General features: G+C 22.8%; 3 protein-coding genes across 8 annotated transcripts in view; 2 read left to right on the top strand and 1 right to left on the bottom strand.

The window, feature by feature from the left end:
- Positions 1-6,073, bottom strand: part of LOC122512857 — a 30,690-nt gene extending 24,617 nt beyond the window's left edge. The window contains exons 1-3 of one of the 3 annotated variants that reach the window (XM_043628955.1): positions 5,948-6,073; positions 5,316-5,555; positions 2,001-2,144 (exon numbers count right to left, since the gene is read on the bottom strand). In XM_043628955.1, the coding sequence (XP_043484890.1) occupies positions 2,001-2,144; positions 5,316-5,450 (279 nt within the window). In that variant the 5' untranslated portion in view covers positions 5,451-5,555; positions 5,948-6,073. Of the gene's footprint in view, positions 1-2,000; positions 2,145-5,315; positions 5,556-5,791 lie in introns of all 3 variants that reach the window. The other 2 variants (XM_043628956.1, XM_043628957.1) reach the window with 2 other exon arrangements.
- A 1,169-nt stretch (positions 6,074-7,242) lies between these two features.
- Positions 7,243-15,693, top strand: LOC122512871 (mitochondrial fission regulator 1-like). The gene is made up of 5 exons (XM_043628981.1): positions 7,243-7,534; positions 10,775-10,962; positions 11,052-11,212; positions 11,692-11,902; positions 14,863-15,693. Exons 2-5 carry the CDS (start codon positions 10,775-10,777, stop codon positions 15,011-15,013), a joined length of 711 nt encoding a protein of 236 aa, XP_043484916.1. The 5' UTR covers positions 7,243-7,534; the 3' UTR covers positions 15,014-15,693.
- A 3,058-nt stretch (positions 15,694-18,751) lies between these two features.
- The window catches only part of LOC122512878 (TBC1 domain family member 5 homolog B-like), a 205,888-nt gene continuing 204,570 nt past the window's right edge, over positions 18,752-20,069 (top strand). For 2 of the 4 annotated variants that reach the window (XM_043628992.1, XM_043628993.1), the window contains exon 1: positions 18,752-18,927. The gene's annotated coding sequence lies outside the window, so the exon portion shown is untranslated. Of the gene's footprint in view, positions 18,928-19,267; positions 19,663-20,069 lie in introns of those variants that run through there. The other 2 variants (XM_043628991.1, XM_043628990.1) reach the window with 1 other exon arrangement.

Genomic DNA, 20,069 nt, shown 5'->3' with positions numbered 1-20,069 from the left:
ATTTCTCAGAACTATTTTTTTCTATTCTTTGAATATATTTGAATTCTTTCGATAAACTTCATTAAAGAATTAAAAATAATTGAATTGGTGCGAAGAAATTTATAAAAAAATTGAAAAGTAATTGAATTCCTGTGAAATTTTTATTAAAATTTCGTTTAAATAATTGAATTCTTTTATAAAATTTTATTAAAATAGTAGATATTAAAAATAATTGAAATGAGGAAAATTTTTGAAAATAATTGAAATTTTGCCAAGAATTTTATTAAATTTTTTGAAAATAATTAAATTTCGGAGAAGAATTGTATTATTTATAAAAATAATTGAAATTTTGACGAGAATGTTTATAAATTTTTGAAAATAATAGAATTTCTGTAATCAGTTGTTCTTAAAATTTCTATTTAAATTGATTAAAAATTGGAATTTTTAAAAATTTCATATTGAAGCCTTTGAAGTTGATCTATTTATGCAGATTTTAAACGTAACTCTTTTGAAATGTAATTAATTTTAAAAAGTTTGAAATAAAATTATTCATTAAATAATTTCGAAGTAATAATTTTATGATAGTTGTTGAAGAATGAAGTTATTTAAAAAGAAATTATTGTCAGAAACAGAAAAAATTGAAAGTTTTGTATTAAAATTCTTGTCAATTTCATATTTTGTGAGGCAAACAAAAAAGACACAAAAATTCAGAATTTTCTTATAAATTTTAAAACTTAAATTTTTTCCAGTACTTTTAATAAAAATCCCTGACTTTTTCCTGAATTCTCTGACTTGTGGCAACCCTGCATATGTAACCAAGATGACTAGTAATTTTTTATGTTTTTTATTAGAAAAAATTACCAAAACCTTTAAATCACATAATTTCTATATGGTAAAGTTTAATTAAAAACAGAACGTCTTAAATATAAAAAGATTGTTACAAAAATATTACAAATTTTGTATTTTAAAATTAACTCTAATGGTTATGTCAAGAAAGTCATTTGTTTCAATTTCTTGAAATAAGAAAATATGGATTTATCAAGTTTTGAAAATTTGCTCCTCATATTTAAATTTCTAACTTCAAACTTTAAACTTCCAACGTTTTACTTGCTAATTTTTAAATAAAAAAATATCCAACGTTTGGTTAAATTTTAATTCCTTCGACTTGTAATGTAAAAATTTTATCTACTGCCAAGATATTTTTGTTCTTGTCACATTTTATTTTCATGTTTTTTTATAATCATTTTCACGATTTCATTACGTCCTTTTTTCTGTTTTTACATTTTCGTTTATCTTTATTTTGCATTTTTACACTCAAGTGTATTTTTTATTTTTAATAATTTTCTTTAAATTTTTCTTTTTTTTCTCTTTAATTTTCTTGTGTATATTCATTATTATTTTCTGTATAATTTCTGATAGACTCCCTGAAGAGGAAATCGATTTCTAAACTTAGAATTTTATATATAAAAAACCACACTTGTATCCAAAAATGTATTCGTCTATTTTATTACCTACTATTTTAATTCATTTTTCTCGAAGTTCACTCTGAAACGAAAATAATACAAAGTTATTAATTTTTATCATAAAATTCAGAAGCCGAATCGAGTAATCAATTTTTTTTCTTCAACTGAAGAGATTCTGCGCTATAAATAAAACATTAAAAAAAGGACGAGATAAAAAAATTAAAATTTTAAATTAACTAATAAATTAAAACCAGAGAGACTGTTTTCTTTCGTGTCTTCTCGAACGTTTTTTTTTTAGAAAAAAAAGCATCAAATTTTTATTTTTTTAGTAAGAAAGCAATTTAGTTGTTAAGCGTGAAATAGAAGCAATTTAAAGTGTTAAGCATTTTTGGTTCGAGAAGGTTGTTTACTCTTCTTTTGCTTTAGAATAAAAAACTCAAAAAAAGCAAAGAAAAAATTTTTTTTGAGTGCAAAAGAAGAGTTGCATTAAAAAAAAATTGGTAGCATCATTTTTTTGAAGAGCGGTAGAGCATTAGATGAAATAAAATACTGACTTACAACATCTGATAAGGGTGGTAGATTGTACCGATCGCGTAACAGTTGTTGAGTACGAAGACACTCCTCTTGGAAGTCGCAAACGAATTCGAGTTTCCCCACACAATGAACACAGATCGTCTTTGGCAGAAGATCCCTCTCATCTATCTGCGATTTAAATATAATAGAGAGATAGATTTTACCTGATATTTTATATCATTAATTTTTATACTAGAAAATTGTGTATAATTCTTTTTTTTGCTTTTGTAGAGCCACAACATATTCGTCTTAGAAACTAGTTTTTTTTAAAATTGTTTTCTTTTCTTTCATTTCTCACTTTCCGAGAATTTTAAAATTGATTCTTTTTTGAAGATGATCTTATGCATCTCTTCTTTTTTTCCAGACAGGAAATTTCTTTTTTTCGAAATTAATCTCCGTAACATCTCCACCCTACCGCTCTGTAGACACACCATTTGTTTTTTTTTATTTATTTTGAAAAAAAGAAATTCCGAAATTTTGGTAGTCACAGTGACGATTTTCGATGTAAATTTCGCATTTAAAAATTATCTAATAGATAAAATATTGGGTAACAAAATTTTACACGTTTGTCTAAAATATTACGGACGATTTTTTTTTTTAGAATACGAAACTGATCTTAAAAATATTTAATTGACTCTATTTTTCGGTCAATTTGATGCTAAATGTGTCCAAATTGTCCCACAATTGTCTTATTTTATACACTAAAAAAAATATATATTTGATTCAAATAAACGATTTCTTGTCTATTATCAAATAAATATTTATTTCTATATCAAATAATTTTTAATCAAGCCAATGAAAGTGTATTTGCAAAAAAATACTGAAATTCTATTGGTTCAAACACATTTTTTTGATTTAAATAAAAATTCTTTGATTCAATTAAATATTTATTTGAAAATAAACATTTTTTTTATTTTTATCGAATGAATTTATTTTTATTCTTTAGAATAATTAAAATTTTCGTAAATGAAGATTATTTTTAATTTTAAAAATGAAAGTATCAAGTAATAATTTTTGGGAAATTCAATTTTCCTCGTACCTACAGTAAGAAAGTTTAGTATAGCAATAATAGTAATTTAACAAAATTAAACGGAGTCACTTGAAATTTTTTTTTTAATGACGAATTAGACGTTAAATTTTAGAAATTAAAAATACAGCATCCAATTTGTTGGACTTTCTTTTAATTTATCAGATTCAGTGATTTTTGGAGTGAATTTGGTAAAGTTTTAAAATTATTAAATGCTATAGGTTGGATTCGCTATTTTGAATTTAAATGATGTTTTGTAATTAGTATCGAAACTTGTTAAATTTTTTTTTACACATTTCTTTTAAATTTAAAAAAATATATAAATTGGAAATTTAATTCTAATTAATTTTTCAGTTTTGTCATAATTATTTCTTTAAAAATTATTTAAATTAAAATGGATTCAAATTGTTTAGAATTTTCTACTCAAGAATTACAAAAATTAAAATAATTTTTATTAATTGTTATTAATCATAAGTTAGTAATTATTTCTAAAATATAAATGAAAGCTATCAACGAGACTTCCATTAGAAAACTTTTTTTAGAAAAGTAAATTTTTAATTAATTCCCTCTTTTGTAAATTGTTATGAATTGGAGGTTATGATTAATTATTTATACGACGAATTAATTGTATTTTTTTTTAAATTGCAACTGTCTTTAACTACAATCATTTCTAAGTTAATTATAATTGAGAACTTTTAAGAAAATTACTCAATAAATATTATTAATTCATTCGAGAAGTTACTACAAAAAAGTAGACGAATTTTTTTTAAAGAACAAGAAAAAAATAACTAAAAAAAACAAAAAATGTCAAACAGCAAATAAAAAATAAATTTAAAAAAACAATAAGGAATAACAAATTATTTAAATAAGACAAAAAAAAATAAAAATAAATAAAAAAGAAAAAAAATGTTTAATAAACTAATTAATTTTAATTAAAGGCAGAAAAACTATCCTAACCTGTACGTACCGTGTGCTTTACGACAACAATTTTATCAATATAAATATTACACATTTTTTTTATTATTGAAATTTATTTTGATTATAATAAATAATTATTTATTTTATTATTTATTATTATAACTATTGTAATTTAATATAACTATAATTATTATATTTATAATAATAAATTATTATACTAATTATAATAATAAATCATTATAATATTAAATACTTATAATAATAATAATAATAATAATAATAATAATAATAATAATAATAATAAAACTACTATAATTTATTTGTTATTTGTGTCAATTATCATTAAGTGTTGTAAAATAAAATGAATAAACGAAAGAAAGAAAGAAATTAAAAATTTTCAACACAAATTTACGAAAAATTTGACAATAATCACAGTTTTCGAATTAAAACAATTCATATTAAATTTTTAACTAGAATACGAAAAGAGAAGGGGGGGGGGATATTAAGAAAAAAGGGGGCAAATAATAGAACACACTCGTCATAGAAAATAATATTCCAGAAAAAAATAAACATTCACAATCACAAATTACAGAGAAAAAAAAGCACAAAACAAAAAAATAACCTCAAAATTCAATATTCTATTTCCCCCTCTTCTCTTATTAAACAAAAAATTCTATTTCATTACAACTTTTTTTTCTTTGGCAAAATTTCTTATTTATAAAAAGAATCACTTCACTTCGTGAGGGGAAAAAAAATAAAAACGAAAAAAAATCGAACGCGCTCGATGGGAATAAAAATGCACTTTTTTTCATCGGTTTATATAGTCACGAGAGCGTTGTTGTTTCGAAAAAAAAAATTCTATAAAAAAAAGAAAAAAAACAAAAACCGTTAATCACTTTTAAAAAAAAAAACAATTTTTTCCCCTCCCAATTACTTTAAATGGTGGGGAAAAAAAATTATCTTCTTGAAATTTTGACGATTTTTACGGGAAAAGTAGCCCGAAACACGTCGGCTTTTGTCTTCCGGCCATTTTCCTATAGAACCCCCTCTACCCCCCTTTCTTCTTTCCCTCCCCCCTCTCTCTCTCCACAATTCGCTTGGTTCACTAGCAGGAACGGACGCGATGAGAATTTCGAGCGCAAATCCCCCCCCCCCCCCTTCCCTTTAGAGTGTTTTTTTTTGTTTGTTAATCCTTTATGTGTATGTATATATATATAGAGAGAGAGAACACAATGGAAATTTTATTCACAAATATATTTTTATTTTGATTTTGATAATAAAATTTTTAAAGAGATTAAAAGTACGAAGAGTAACTAGAGAAATTTTAGAAAAAAATAAATGCAAAAATTACTCACCAGAATATTAATTTTCGAATGTATTTTAATGCGAAGCAAACGATTTGTTCCATCCTCACTGAAGACGTCTATACAAATATTATCAGTTTGTCCGCAGAGTCGACAAATTTTCGCCTCCTCCTCCTTGACCTCCATTTTTGTGTTTACGTTCAAGGCTCTGGGGCGCTTGGTTCTTTCTTTTTGCCTTTTATTCTAAACGCGATTAATTCTCACTCTGCTTAGAGTTGTTGTTGTTGTTTCCTTTTTTTTAGAGAAAAAAATCAACGTAAAGTTTTTTTTTTCATGATCCGAGTCTTACTCCACCGTTTTTTATTTCCATGGAGGAAAACTCGAGATGTTTTTTTGAGTTGCACAAAAAGAAAAGAAAGAGATACACGTTTTTGGGAAGAAATTTTTTTTCATTCGCTGTTTATGAACAACAAACAAAAAAAAAGTACGATGAAACTGAGAATTTTTATTTTTTAGCGATTACACACGTTTTGTTTGGAAGTTTATTAATTTTTTTGTTTGTGATAAAATAAATAGATGACGGGGGGAAAAAGATGGAAGTGAACTTTAGCAGGGGGGGAATAAAATACAAAAAAGGGGAGTGAAAAAATATATGTATATATATACTGATCTGTCGATGTTACTTTTGCGAAACCCAGCGTGGCCGCCTTGTTAGTCCTGCGAGGTCTGCGTCGCCATTTTGTAAACATAAAGGCGCTTTGAAACCCAACCCCAATGAATGCGCCTTTCTGTTTTGAACAGCGCCGCGTGGTGGCGATTGTGAGGAAGCTTTATGAGCATTTGGCGGGAGTTTTCAAATGTTTTAAAAACTAAATTTTTCGAATAAATTCAAATTTTTTTTAAATTTTCTACCAATAATAATAATTATGTTAATAAAAATAATAAGTTTTTTAATCCTCGTTTTAGACACTTCAATATAATTGACAAAAATTCCATTCTATATTTCATTTTCCCGTCTTTTTCCTAATTTTCATCAAAAATTTTTTTTCTAAAACAAAATAATTTAATTCTTGCGAAGAATTCTAAAAAAATTTTTAAATTATTAATTTCTTTCGACTAATTTTATGCGAATTCTAATTTAAATAATCAAAATGCTAAGAAATTTTTATTATTTATAATAAAAATTGAATTCTTGCTTAGAATTTTATTAAAAATTTTTTTTTTTAATTTGAATTTCCATGAAAAATGTTATTATTAGTGAAATGAATTGAATTATTGTGAAGAATTGTTTAAAAATTTTGTGAAATAATTGATTTTTTCGAAATTTATTTGAAAATGCTATTCTAAATTAATTGAATTCCTATGAAAATTTTTCTATTTATGAAAATAATTGAATTTTGGATGAATTTTATCAATTTTTTTTTAATAATTGAATTCTTTTGCAAAATTTTATGAAAATACTAGATATTGAAAAAGACGGAGATATATTTGTATCCTTTTCTATCTCATTCATCTCAATCGCGAAACTATTGTGTATTTGCCTTTACATGAAAATAAAAAATAATGGAGCATTCACATCTTCGATAAAAATAATTGTCCAGAATGGAAAATTTACATTGGAGTAAGAGAGACAGACTATGTATTTGTCTCTCTTACTCCAATGTAAATTTCTCGTTCTGAAAATTTTTACCGAAGACGTAAATACTTCATTATTAGCAGGATTGGATGAAAAACATAAGGGTATATTAAAAAATCTACGAGATTGCTTGTAATCCGATGCAAATTATATTTCTCTACTTTTTAGTAATGTAAATTTTCACGACCTTAAAATTGAGCACTCGCCCAAAAATTTTTAAAGTGTGTCAAGTGTGCAAGCACCTTAAAAGAAAAATACTCGTCAGTGTAACCAACCAAAGATTAAAAAAGTAAAATTCCCCGCACGCAAGTTTCCGAACCCTGCGCTCTCGAGTCGAGAGAACTCGAGAAGATTCCTAACCTAAAAAAATTACCGCGCGTCATAATTTTTCTCCCGAATCTTAAAATACAGAATAAGAGTGACAATAAATCAAAGAAATTTGTAAACGAAAACGCGCATGGCTCATTCGACAATGAATCTTATAAATGTTACATGAAAATTAAAAAGTAGAAGTGGATTAATGTGGATAAATGAAATTTTCACGTTTTTTTGTTTTTTCATTCATTGGACATTTTGATTAAGGGAAAAAAAATAATTCGAAGGTGTAGTCTCAACAATCCCATGCGTTAAGAAGGTGAATTTTTTATAATAATATATATATATATATATACACAATATATAGTTCATAACTTGTATTATTTTTTAATTTGAATCTCTTTTGCCCTTTTAAATTACTCATTTTGCATGTAACCCAGTTTTGCGGAATGTTAAAATATATAACACACACACACACATGTATATGTATAAACGAGATTTAATTAAATACGGCCTCAGTTTATATAATTACTTGTATTTGTCGATGATGTAATTATTTCTCTGTGCGAAAATCAATTTACATTAATGTAATTTTCGCCCTATTTTTTCGTTAACGTTGTTGTTAACATTCACGTGAACATCGTTATTTATTTAAATACAAAATGAAAAAAAAGTTGCAACAACCTGTCATCAGCTGTTGGCTTCGTTTCAAAAGTATCGAAAGTTATTTCTGTAAAGTCGTGAAGAATTTTTATTTTCTTTTTTGTGTATAAATGGACCGACAGAGATGAGAATTTTTCTTCTCTGAATTAACAAGTTGTTTTTTTGAATGAAGATAAAAAGCGACGATTTTTTTATCGATTGTTTTTGGATTTGAAAGAATTGTTGGAATATTTTTACCCGGATTTTTTAATATTTTTGTTTATTTAAAAATATTTATGACAAATGATATGGTAAGTCGGAATATTTGCTACTTTTTTAAGTGTAAAATTAGAACAATCTATTTTTGTCTACCTCTTGAGTTTATTTTTATCGAAACAATTGGTTTTATATTTTAAAAATAATTTTATAGGATCACAGAATAATTCTATTATATTTTTAATTTTTTTATTTCGCATTCGTTTTTATTTTGTTATGTAAACAATTATTCTTTATACAATTTATTTTTATTGTTTTTTTTAAATTTTACACAATATTTATTTTTTATTGTATACCAAAAAATTTATTTGCATTATTTTCTGTATAATTTATTTCTATTATTTTTTTCTTTTATTCAATTTTCATTGTTTTTTATTTTCTTGCACAATTTTTATTATTTTTTATTTTTATACAATTTTTCTTATTTTTATATTTTTTTTATTTAATTTTATTATTTTTTCATTATTATTTTATTATTTTGTTATTATTTTGATTTTTTTATCATTTTCATTATCATTAGTTTTCTTTTTTAATGCTTTTTTATTATTTTTAATTTTCTTTTTAACATTTTTTTTTAATTTCAATTAAAACGTATAAATAAAAAACTCTATTTTACAGGGTTGCCAAAGGTCAGGAAAATTAGGGTTATTACTTATAAATCATTTAATGAAGTATTTTTTGAAAAAATTTAATTTCAATTCTCTTGAAATATTAAGAATTAAATATTAAAATTTTTTCCAGAAATTCAATTATATTCAAAAATTTTTTTAAAAATTTCTCGTCAACATTTCAATTATTTTTATAAAGAACAAAATTCTTCGCCGAAATTCAATTATATTCAGGAATTTTTATAAAATTCATTGTAAAATTTAATTATTTTCATAAATAACAATATTCATCACAAGAATTCAATTATTTTCAAAATTAATATAATTCTTTGAAGAAATTCAATAATTTTCAAAAAAATTTTTAACAATTTTGTCAACATTTTAATTATCTTTATAAATGATCAGCAAAATTCAATTATTTTTAGGAATGTATATAAAATTCATAGTAAAATTCAATTATTTTCATAAATAACAATATTCATCACAAGGATTCAATTATTTGCAAAATAAATAAAATTTTTCGCAGAAATTCAATTATTTTCTAAAAATCTAAAAAAAAAATGTGAACATTTCAATTATCTTTATAAATGAAATAGCAAAATTCTTCGACAAAATTCAATTATTTTCAGGAATTTCAATAAAATTCATTGCAAAATTCAATTATTTTCATAAATAATAGTATTCATCATAAGAATTCAATTATTTTCAAAAAAATTTCTTAATTCATTAATTTGTATATTTATTATTTGAATAACATTTCCGAAAAGAATTCAATTATTTAAAAACAATTTTGACAAAGTTCTACAGAATATTCAATTATTTTCTAAAATAATGTAAAAAAAATCAATTGTTTGAAACTTTTTTTATAAAATTCTTCGCAATAATTTAATTATTTTCATAAAAAATAAAACTCTTCGCAGAATTTCAATTATTTTTAATACAATTTTAATAAAATTTCTCAAAAAATGTAATTATTCTTAAAAATTTGTTGACAAAATTATGTAAAAGAATTAAATTTTAAGAAACATTCAATTATTCAATAAATTATCTGTTTTTTTATTTAAATAATTGAATTCTCGTAGATTTTTTTTAATAAAAATATTGTTTTAAAAATTAATTTTAGTTAAAGTTTAAAATAATTGAATTTTCGAGAAGTTACTAATAATTGAAATTTTTAGAAATAATTGAATTTTGTAAAAGTTGCAAATTAAAATTTTTGAAAATCCGAATTTTTCATATTTTTAATTAAAAATTCTATGAAACTAATTTTTTTCAAAATGCTCGAAATTTTATAAAATTATTTTAAGTTTTTATTTTCTAATGTATATTTAATATTGAAGAATTTCCGAATAATCGAAATTTCACGTAAAATTGAATTCTAAACAAATGGATTTAAAAATTATCAAAGAATAACTTTTTCAAAAAATATTAAAATTAATTGATTTAAAGAAGAATTTTATTTAAAAATTGTAGAAAATAATAATTGAATTTGAAATGATGTTAATAATTTTGAAGAAGTTATACAGTTACAATATTCTTATATTATATAATGTAAAATAATGTTTTTATCACTCGGTCACCTTTATTTTTGTGGCAACCCTGTTTTTAATATTTTATTTTTTTCGTGTAATAATAATTTATTGCATATCCCTTTAAACTATTTTTTAGAAAGTTATTTTTAACCAACAAGAGAAATTCGTTTGGATTTCAATTTTTTCGGTACGAAGAAAAAAATACATTTATTTTTTCCAAGAAAAGGTACTTTTTAATTTCTTTATCACTTCTAATTTACAATTATGTTTATAATTGAATTAAATAATAATTATATAATAATTAAAATTAATAATTGAATTATAATTGAAATAAATTGAAATTAATAATTGAATTATAATTGAAATTAATAAGTGAATTGTGTTGAAACTAATAATTAAGTCGAATTATTAAATAAATTAAATCGAGATTAAGAATTTAATATAAAAATCGAAATTAATAATTTATAACTAAAGTATTTTCTTCTCCTTCTTTTTTCGCAGATGGGCGAAACACTAAAATATTATGGAAGAAGACGTAGTATCGTTCGTCGAATTGGCTCATTTCTTCCTCTAAAACCACCGCCAAAAATTTATGTCAGCGTAACTCCACTTCATTCAATGACGAGTTCGATGATTAACGAAGAAACAAGCGGCGACATTCCTGGATCAAATGGTCTTGGCCCCGGAAGGTATTTTTTTCTTTTTCTTTATACAAATTATTCTTTGTTTTTTCCTTTAAAATAATATTAATTAATTTTTTCTTTTCTTTATATTTCAGTGGTCTTTTGTCAGCAAGCAAACCAGATCTTTTGGAGCCAATAAGTTTTGGTTCAGAGGTGCGTCTTCTTGCACTCGAACAGGAATTACAAGAATTGCGGGAACAAATATCGACAATTGTAAAAAATACAAAACACGGACCAACTCGCAATTTTGTCTCTGGTACTGTTTAATTTTTAATTTATCTTTTTTTTATCTTTTTTTAATATTTAAATTTTGCCTTTTTTCTACCTTTTTCATTTTTTAGTCTTTTTTTAACAGTAAATTTTGCCTTTTTTTAACTTTTTCATTTTTTACTCTTTTTTCAATAGTCAAATTCTGCCTTTTTTCAAACTCTTTCATTTTTTTTACTCTTTTCTTTACTGTTAAATTATTCCCTTTTTTTGTTCCATTTAATTTTTTTTTTGCGGTGAAATTTTTGCCTTTTTTCATCTTCTAATAGTTAAATTAAAAAAATTGTTATAAAAAAGATAGTTAAATTAAAAAGGATTTTTTTTTGAGAAAAAAAAAATTAAAGTAAAAAAATTGTTTTAAAGAAAAAATAGTTGAATTAAAAAAATTGTTTTAAAGAAAAAATAGTTGAATTAAAAAAAATTGTTTTAAAGAAGATAATAAAGTTTCTGCTTTTTTTCTCTATTTAGAGCCGTCGCTAGTGAACGGAAAGGACAATGACATGAAACCACCACCACCGCCGCCGCCTCTACCGCCACCAACGACGCCGCACATCGCGCGACGAGCCAGTTTACAAGATCACATTATTGACGAGAAAAAAAAACCGCCATTGTTACCGCAAAAATCAATGGGAGATATTTTAAAAGATATCGATAAAATTAGGCTCAAACCAATTGCGAGGCGAGTATTTAACAGTTGAAATTTAGAATTTTTTTTCTTAAATTTCAATTAAAATTAGTTCAATTTTTAAGTAAAAAAAAAATTTTTTTAACAACAAAAATGCAAAAATTTGAAGAAAAAATAAATTTATTTTTTTCAAAGTGTTTTATAACAATTTTTGAAGAATTTCAATTTTCCAAATTTTGAAAATAATTGAAATTAAATTCTTCGGAAGAATTTAATTTTTAAAGAAATTTTTAATATATTTCGAATAAATTCAATTATTTTTTAAAATCTTAATAAATCCTTTGAAACAATTCAATTATTTTTATAAATAGTAAAATTCTTCGCAAGAATTCAATTATTTTTATAAATAGTAAAATTCTTTGCAGGAATTCAATTATTTTCAAAACATCTTTAATTGAATTTCTCGGAAGAATTCAAATATTTTCAAATATTTCCATAAAATTCAATTATTTCCTAAAATTTTAATAATTTCTTCGAAATAATTCAACTATTTTTATAAATACTAAATAAATTTTCAAAATTTACAATAAAAAAGAGTCTTAATAATTTAAATTATGAAATTTTTAATTAATTTAAATAGAAATTTTAAGAACAACTGATTACAGAAATTCAATTATTTTCAAAAATTTATAAACATTCTCGTCAAAATTTCAATTATTTTAATAAATAATACAATTCTTCTCCAAAATTAAATTATTTTCAAAAAATTTAATAAAATTCTTGGCAAAATTTCAATTATTTTAAAAAATTTTCCTCATTTCAATTATTTTTAATATCTACTATTTTAATAAAATTTTCCAAAAGAATTGAATTATTTAAGCGAAATTTTAATAAAAATTTCAAAGGAATTCAATTACTTTCCAATTTTTTATAAAATTCTTCGCTCCAATTCAATTATTTCTAATTTTTTAATGAAGTTTATCGAAAGAATTCAAATATATTAAAAGAATAGAAAAAAATAGTTCTGAGAAATTCAATTATTTCGCAAAATTTAAATAAAATTCTTTTAAAAATTCTATTATTTAAAAAAATTTTGCCAAAATTCTTTACAAGATTTAGTTAATAAAATTGCAATTTTAATAAAATTTTCCTATTCAATTCAATTATTTTCAATACAATTCTTCTTAAGAATTCAATTATTTTCACAAATAATACATTTTTTTTATGGGAATTCAATTATTTGAAAAAAATTTAAATAAAATTCTTCGTAAGAAATCAATTATTTTCATAAATAATAAAATTTTTCTCGAGAATTCAATTATTTCAATAATTTTGAGATAAAATGCTTTATAAATTTGAAAAATTATAATAAAATTGACTATAGAATACAATTATTTTCGTAAAATATAACATTCCTTATAGGAATTACAATTTTACTGTCAAAAATGTTTGTAAAAATCTTCGAAACAATTCAATTATTTTCTTAAAAAATAAAATTCTTCGAAGCAATTCAATTATTTAAGAAATTTTAATTAAATTCTTCCCCAAAATTCAATTTTTTTTCAAAAATAAAACTTTTCACAAAAATTTAATTATTTAAAAAGAAATTTAAAAAAATTCTTCGTCAGATTTCTATTATTTTCAATTTTTTAATGAAATTTTGTCGATGGAATTTAATTATTTTCGAAATGTTATAAAAAATTCTGAGAAATTCAATTATTTAAAAAGTTTGAATAAAATTCTTCACAAGAAATTAATTTAATATAATAAATAATAATATTTTTCTCCGGAATTGAATTATTTTCAGAAATAAAATTCTTCACAGGAATTCAATTCTTAAAAAATTTTTTTAATAAAATTCGTTGCAAGAATTAAATTACTTTTATAAATAACAATATTTATAGCAGAGTTTCAATCATTTTTTGTGTACAATTTTACATAAACTGATAGAAAATTGCATTTGTTCTTTATAATTTTTTTAAAATTTGCCGAAAGAATTCAATTATTTTTAGAATTTGTTATAAATTTCTTTAAATAAATACAATTTTAAGAAATATTCAATTATTTAATACATTATTTATCTTTGTATTTAAATAATATTGAATTCTCGAAAAATTTTCTAATAAAAATTGATTAAAAATGAATTTCACTTAAAATTTGAAATTATAATTGAATATTAAAAGCATCATAGGGTGAATTTTGATAAATAAGTGAATTTTGAAAAGGGTTAAAAAATGAAAATCTTTGAAAATTTAAATTTATAGTTGCAATATTCTTTCTTATAATATAAAATAATGATTTTATCACTCTGTCATTTTAAATTTATTATTATAAAACGTGAAGAAATCGATTGCTCGATTTTGATCGATTTCTTCATGTTTTATAACAATTTTTGATAAGTTGTTTAATTTCAGAAGATTTTGATCTGAAATCCTTAATTCCTATAGAAAAATAATAATGATTAAGTATTTATTTAAAACAGAAGTTATTGATGTTGTCGAATAATTTGACACTTAAAGAAATTCGTAAATATAAATGTAATAGAACATTTCTTTGAGTATATAATAATTTTTGGAGTGAATCGGTATATTCTTCAGGGTCAGGGAGAAAGTCAAAATTTTGTCTGGAAATAAGGGAATAGTCAGGAAAAAACAAAATTAAATTTTTGTGGCAACCCTGTTATAATTTTTTGAAAATTAATTAATAACTTAAAAAACATGGACAGTTACAATCATTACCTATAAAAAAACTGAATTTTTGTATTTAAATAATTGAATTCTCTAAGAACTTTCGGAAAATTGTTAAAAATAATTGATTTCGAGAAGAAGTTTGATTAAAAGTTGTAGAAAATAATTGAATTTTAAGAGAATTAATTAATATTTTTATTTATTGTAAAATAGGAAAGTAATTTTCTTTATAAAATAGTAAATAATCTTATTATGAAAACAAGGAAATAATTCTCTATTTTGTTAAAAATAAAACAGCGAATAAACAACAATTTTTCTATTTTTCAGATCGCCCGGCGGTCGACCAGTGAAAATAAAACATGAAAATAGTCCGTGCAACGATTTACAGGATATTTTACGTAAACGTTATCTCGCGATGCGATCACCCGATAGTCGCGATTCATCGCTCAATCTCGCTCTAGACGATTCATTTAGTTAAACACAATTCCCCCTCCCCACCCTTTTAAGCATCAATGAAAGAAAAAAAAATTTTTCGTTTCATTTAGAGAAAAAAGAAAATTATCAATTTTTCTCCATTTGCTCGAAATTTTTGAGACTTTCGTCTCTTTTGAGACATTTTTTTTTTTTGCTCGAACTAAAAAAGAAAAAAGAAAATATTAAAAAATCGTTTTTCTTTTTAATAAAATAGAGACGATTTTTTTTGTAGGCATTAGAAAGTAATGAAGACAAAAAAAGCCTAGTCCTTTCAATGGAGTTTTGATTTTTATATATATAAATAGGAAAAGAAAAAACTCCAAGTGGCCATAAAAAAAGCTGTGCATTTTTTTTCCACTTCCAATTTTTTGGAGGGGATTTTTTTTTTAGTGTCAATTTTACAATTTTCATGTGTAAAAAGAAAGAAAGCAATCATAATTCATCCACTGTATATAGAACACTTTCAATCTAAGAATTTCTTCTTTTTTTTTTGTTTATTAATTGTAAAATTAAAAAATCAATTTGGAGGGAAAACAATTTTTTGACGAAGAATAAAATGAAACGCAAATTGAAAATTAATTTCAGTTTTTTTTGTCAAATTTGTCAAAATTTTCGGGAAAATAATTTTTTGACGAAAAATAAAAAGAAACGCAAATTGTAAATTAATTTCAGTTTTTTTTTTGTTAAATTTGTCAAAAATTTCGGTTAGAAAATTAAGAATTTGAAATTTCTCTTTTCTGAAATTCTCATTGATTTGAAAGAATTTTTCTTTGATTTAAAATTTATTTAGTTTTGATTAAAAAAAAATTATTTTCAAATATATGAAAATTATTTTCAATTAAAAGGAAATTATTCTCAATTAAAAGGAAATTATTTTCAATTAACAGGAAATTGTTTTTAATTGAAAAGAAATTGTTTCGAATTGAAAAATTTGTTTTCATTGAAAATTAAAATTAATTAATTAAAATTATTAATTAATAATTATTTTTAATTTAAAGAGAATTATTTTCAATTAAAAAATATTTTCTATTAAAAAAAAATTAATTCTATTTTAAAAGAAATTATTTTTCATTAAAAGAATATTATTTTTAATTAAAAAGAAAGAAATTTCAATTAAAAAAAATATATTCAATCAAAAGAAAATTGTTTTCATTAAAAAAAAATGATATTCAATTGAGAGAAAATTATTTTCAATCGAAAGAAATTATATTCAATTGAAAGAAATTATTTTTAATTAACAGAAAACTGTTTTTAGTTAAAAGGAAATTTTTTAAATAAATAAAATTGAAAACCGAAAATAAAATTTTTGCCATTTAATATTTTTGACATTTAAAAGGAAAATTTTGACAGATTCCGAAAAGTTTTAAACAAAATTTCATTAATTTAAAAAAAACTAATTAATTACAAAATATTTTTTGTAATTATAGATTTTTTTAATAATTCTTTCTTTTTGATTTTCACGATAAACATTTTCTTTCATTTTTATTTTTGAAAATTTGAAATTATTTTCCATTTGTCGTTTTCTTTTTTTTCCTCAACATTTTTTTTTTTTTTTAAATAATGACTTGAAATAACTAAAGAAGCGTTTTTATTAATTAAAAATTAGAAACGAATCTCATTACGATGATTTCCATATACTTAGAAACTGAACGATTCCAGTTTTGAAAGACAATTTTTTCGTAAATAATGAAAAAAGAGAGAGAGAGATAGAGGTTTAAAAATATTTTTTTTCCAACAATAGTAAAAATAAATATATAGAAAACAATTTTTTTCTTTTTTGTTGAACAAACGAATTTTTCAGATATTTGCATAAAAAAATAAAACTAATCTCAAAATATGAGAGAAAAATATTTAAATATATCTGAAAAAGCAAAAAGAAAAAAAAATTATATATCTCGCCTTGTGATAAATGATAATTAAGTCCTAAAAAAAGAATTTTTCTTTTTCTTCAGTTCGTTGTAATCCGTCTTGTCGAGTACGAGATACACCGAAAGGTGCAATGTTAAGTTGTAATGATTTATTATTAATTTACAAAACCTCGGGCTCGTTACAGGCTTTGGAGACTGACCGTGTTCCGTACTCTATATTGTGTAATGAATGTACAGAGAAGTTTTATACCTGAAAAAAAAACTTTTATCAATGACTCAAAAATGAAGAAAAACAAAAAAAAATTGAAAAGAAATAAATGTTATTGTTATGGAAATAGATTTCTTGTTATTAATTTCCTTTAAAATTCATTATTGTTTTAATTTTTGTTTTAATTTTTTTTATATTTACTAGAAATCAAAAAACTAGTCTGAAAAATTATAATCAAATTCTTTAAAACGATTCAATTATTTTCAAAAAATATTCGAACTTCAATTATTTTCAAAAAATATTCGAAATTCAATTATTTTTAATATCTAGTATTTTCATAAAATTTCACAAAAGAATTCAATTATTTACAAAAAAAAAATTTATAAAATTCATCCAAAATTCAATTATTTTCATAAATAACAATTTATTCATCACAAGAATTCAATTATTTTCAAAAAAAAAACTTAATAAAATACCACACAGACATTCAATTATTTTCAAAAATTTTAATAAAATTCTCCGCAAAATTTCAATTATTTTCAAAAATAATAAAATGCTTTTTAGGAATTCAATTATTTTCAAAAAACATTTTAATAAAATACCACACAGACATTCAATTATTTTCCAAAATTATAATAAAATTCTCGGTAAAATTTCAATTATTTTCCGAATTAATAAAATGCTTCTCACATCAGAAATTCAATTATTTTTCAAAAAATTTCCTCAATTCAATAAATTCTTAATATTATTTTAATAAACTTTTCTAAAAGAATTTCATTATTTAAAAATTTGTATAAAATTCTTTGCAAGAATTAAATTATTTTTATAAATATTTAAATTCTTAAAAATTTTTTGGTATTTTTCTATAAAAAGTGAATATTTGTTACGTTTAATAATTTTTAGTATTTATTGGTCCTGTCTAACACTATTGCGCATGTATTTGACACATAGAACGTTACTGCGCATGCGTTGTTTCCTTAGAATACTACTGCGCATGTTTTTGTTCCCTAGAACATTGCTGCGCATGTAATTTGTCCCATAAAACTTGATTGCGCACGTCTATTTGCCATATATCACTACTGCGCATGTGTTTATCCCCTAAAAATTTTATTGCGCACGCGTTATTCTAAATAGAATACTTCTGCGCATGTATTTTTAAAACGGTCCTTGTGGCGTGTGGACTAACTAAAAAATCCCGTAAGTAAGAAAAAGACAGGACATATCTTCGTCCTTTTCTTACTAATGGGAATTTTTAGTTACTTCTATTATTATTATTATTATTATTTATTATTTTATTATTATTTACTTTCAATGCAAGAACATAATTTATAATAAAATATAAATAGAATTTGTAGAAAATTACAAAAATGCCACTTGTGAGGGCACCCTTACGCTGTACTAGTTCTCACGTTTGCCGCTCATAAGAGAGTGTCGCATTTCAGAGGTTGTGCGATTATTGAACATCGAGTTGCCCTTCTCAACCTCGCATTCATCGGTGTGTAAAGTCCAACGCACAATAGGTTCGCGAAAGTCGTTTGCGAACGAGACGCATGAGATAGACAAGGACACAAATATATCACTGTCCTTTTCTAACTCATGCTTTGCGTTCGCGAACAACTTTCGCGAATCTATTGTGCTTAGGCCTTAACAAGTGTGAACAATGCTGCCAATAGAATACGAAAAGTTAATTAAAAAATTAGTTACTGACGTTACTGATCATCGTATTAAAGTGTTATAAAACAGTTAAAGTGTATTTTTATTCTAATAAAGAAAATCTGCTCCATAATAAACGGAAAAGTGCGCAAGAAATGACAAGAATTATTCTCAATCATCTCAATACAGGTTTGTCAAATTTAACCTCTAATTTTCCATATTTTCACACTATTTTCACTTTATTCCCTTTATTCACAGTTTTACTATTACTATTGTTATTATTATTGTTACTATTACTGCTATTATTTACCATTATTATCATCACTCCTTCCGCCCTTTAATGAATTCTAATTAAAAATAAAAATCAATGGTAAAATTGCAAATTAAATATTTTTCCCAATTAAAAAAAAAATTATCGTTTTTAAATTCAAATATCATTATTAAGTAGAAATCAACAATTACCGATTGAAATTTTCCTGTAAGTGTTTACAATTATCAACCGATAGATGGCGAACAATTTCGTTTGTTGCGGTCAATGAACGTGAAATTTTTGTTGTTTTCCATTTCCTTGTATATTATGTTTCTCTTTAAAACGAAAATAAAAAAAGGAAAATAAATATTTATTAAATAAGGCGGGAATTTTTGTGAGAATTTTTTTTTTATCTTAATCTACACGCTTGTGTAAAACAATTATTTTGATGGTCTTGGGGGGGAAAGGGGGACAAAATTTGTCACTAAGTGAATGACAACTGTCATAACAATAAAGTAAATATTTCACACGCGTTATAAAAATGTGCGTTATTAAAATTTCTTGACAGCAAAAAATCCTCAATTTGTGTCTTTCTGCTTGTTTTTTTTGTTTTTTTTTGAAAGAAGAAAAGAAAAAATACTTTTAACAAAATCGGGACACAATTTCAGGCCAAGGTAATCGAGTTTTAATCATTAAATAAGCAAATTAGTGTTGTTTTCTTTTTTATTTCTTGTTTATTTGTATATATAAATATATAAAAGAAATATAGTTTGGAAATATGTTCGTTAATAATGAGCAAATTGCAGGTTAAGTTAAAAGTTTCGTTTCAAATAAATTTGTTTTAATAAAATGTGATTTTTGTTAGAAAAATATCAACCGGTTTTCTTTACAAACATTTATCAAATGTTTATTTTTTTCTGGAAAGGACTTTCTTATTTTTATTTAATTCAAGATTAGAGAGTGATCAAAGGGAATTATTGAGAAGAGAAGGCGAATGGAAGGAAAGTAGAAGAGTTTTTGGGAAATAAATTTATATACGTTATTTATATATACTGTCAAATATAATAAGTGAGGTTAGGTT

This window comes from Leptopilina heterotoma, unplaced genomic scaffold (genome assembly GCF_015476425.1).
Source record: "Leptopilina heterotoma isolate Lh14 unplaced genomic scaffold, ASM1547642v1 Lhet_129, whole genome shotgun sequence".
In the NCBI taxonomy this organism is placed as follows: domain Eukaryota; kingdom Metazoa; phylum Arthropoda; class Insecta; order Hymenoptera; family Figitidae; genus Leptopilina; species Leptopilina heterotoma.
This window is presented reverse-complemented; position numbering and strand designations above follow the sequence as displayed.

Coding starts and splice junctions, on each gene's coding strand:
- LOC122512871 (XM_043628981.1), top strand. CDS start 10,775: ATGGGCGAAACACTAAAATATTATGGAAGAAGACGTAGTATCGTTCGT. Junction 11,213..11,691: donor AACTCGCAATTTTGTCTCTG/GTACTGTTTAAT, acceptor TTCTCTATTTAG/AGCCGTCGCTAGTGAACGGA. Junction 11,903..14,862: donor AGGCTCAAACCAATTGCGAG/GCGAGTATTTAA, acceptor TCTATTTTTCAG/ATCGCCCGGCGGTCGACCAG.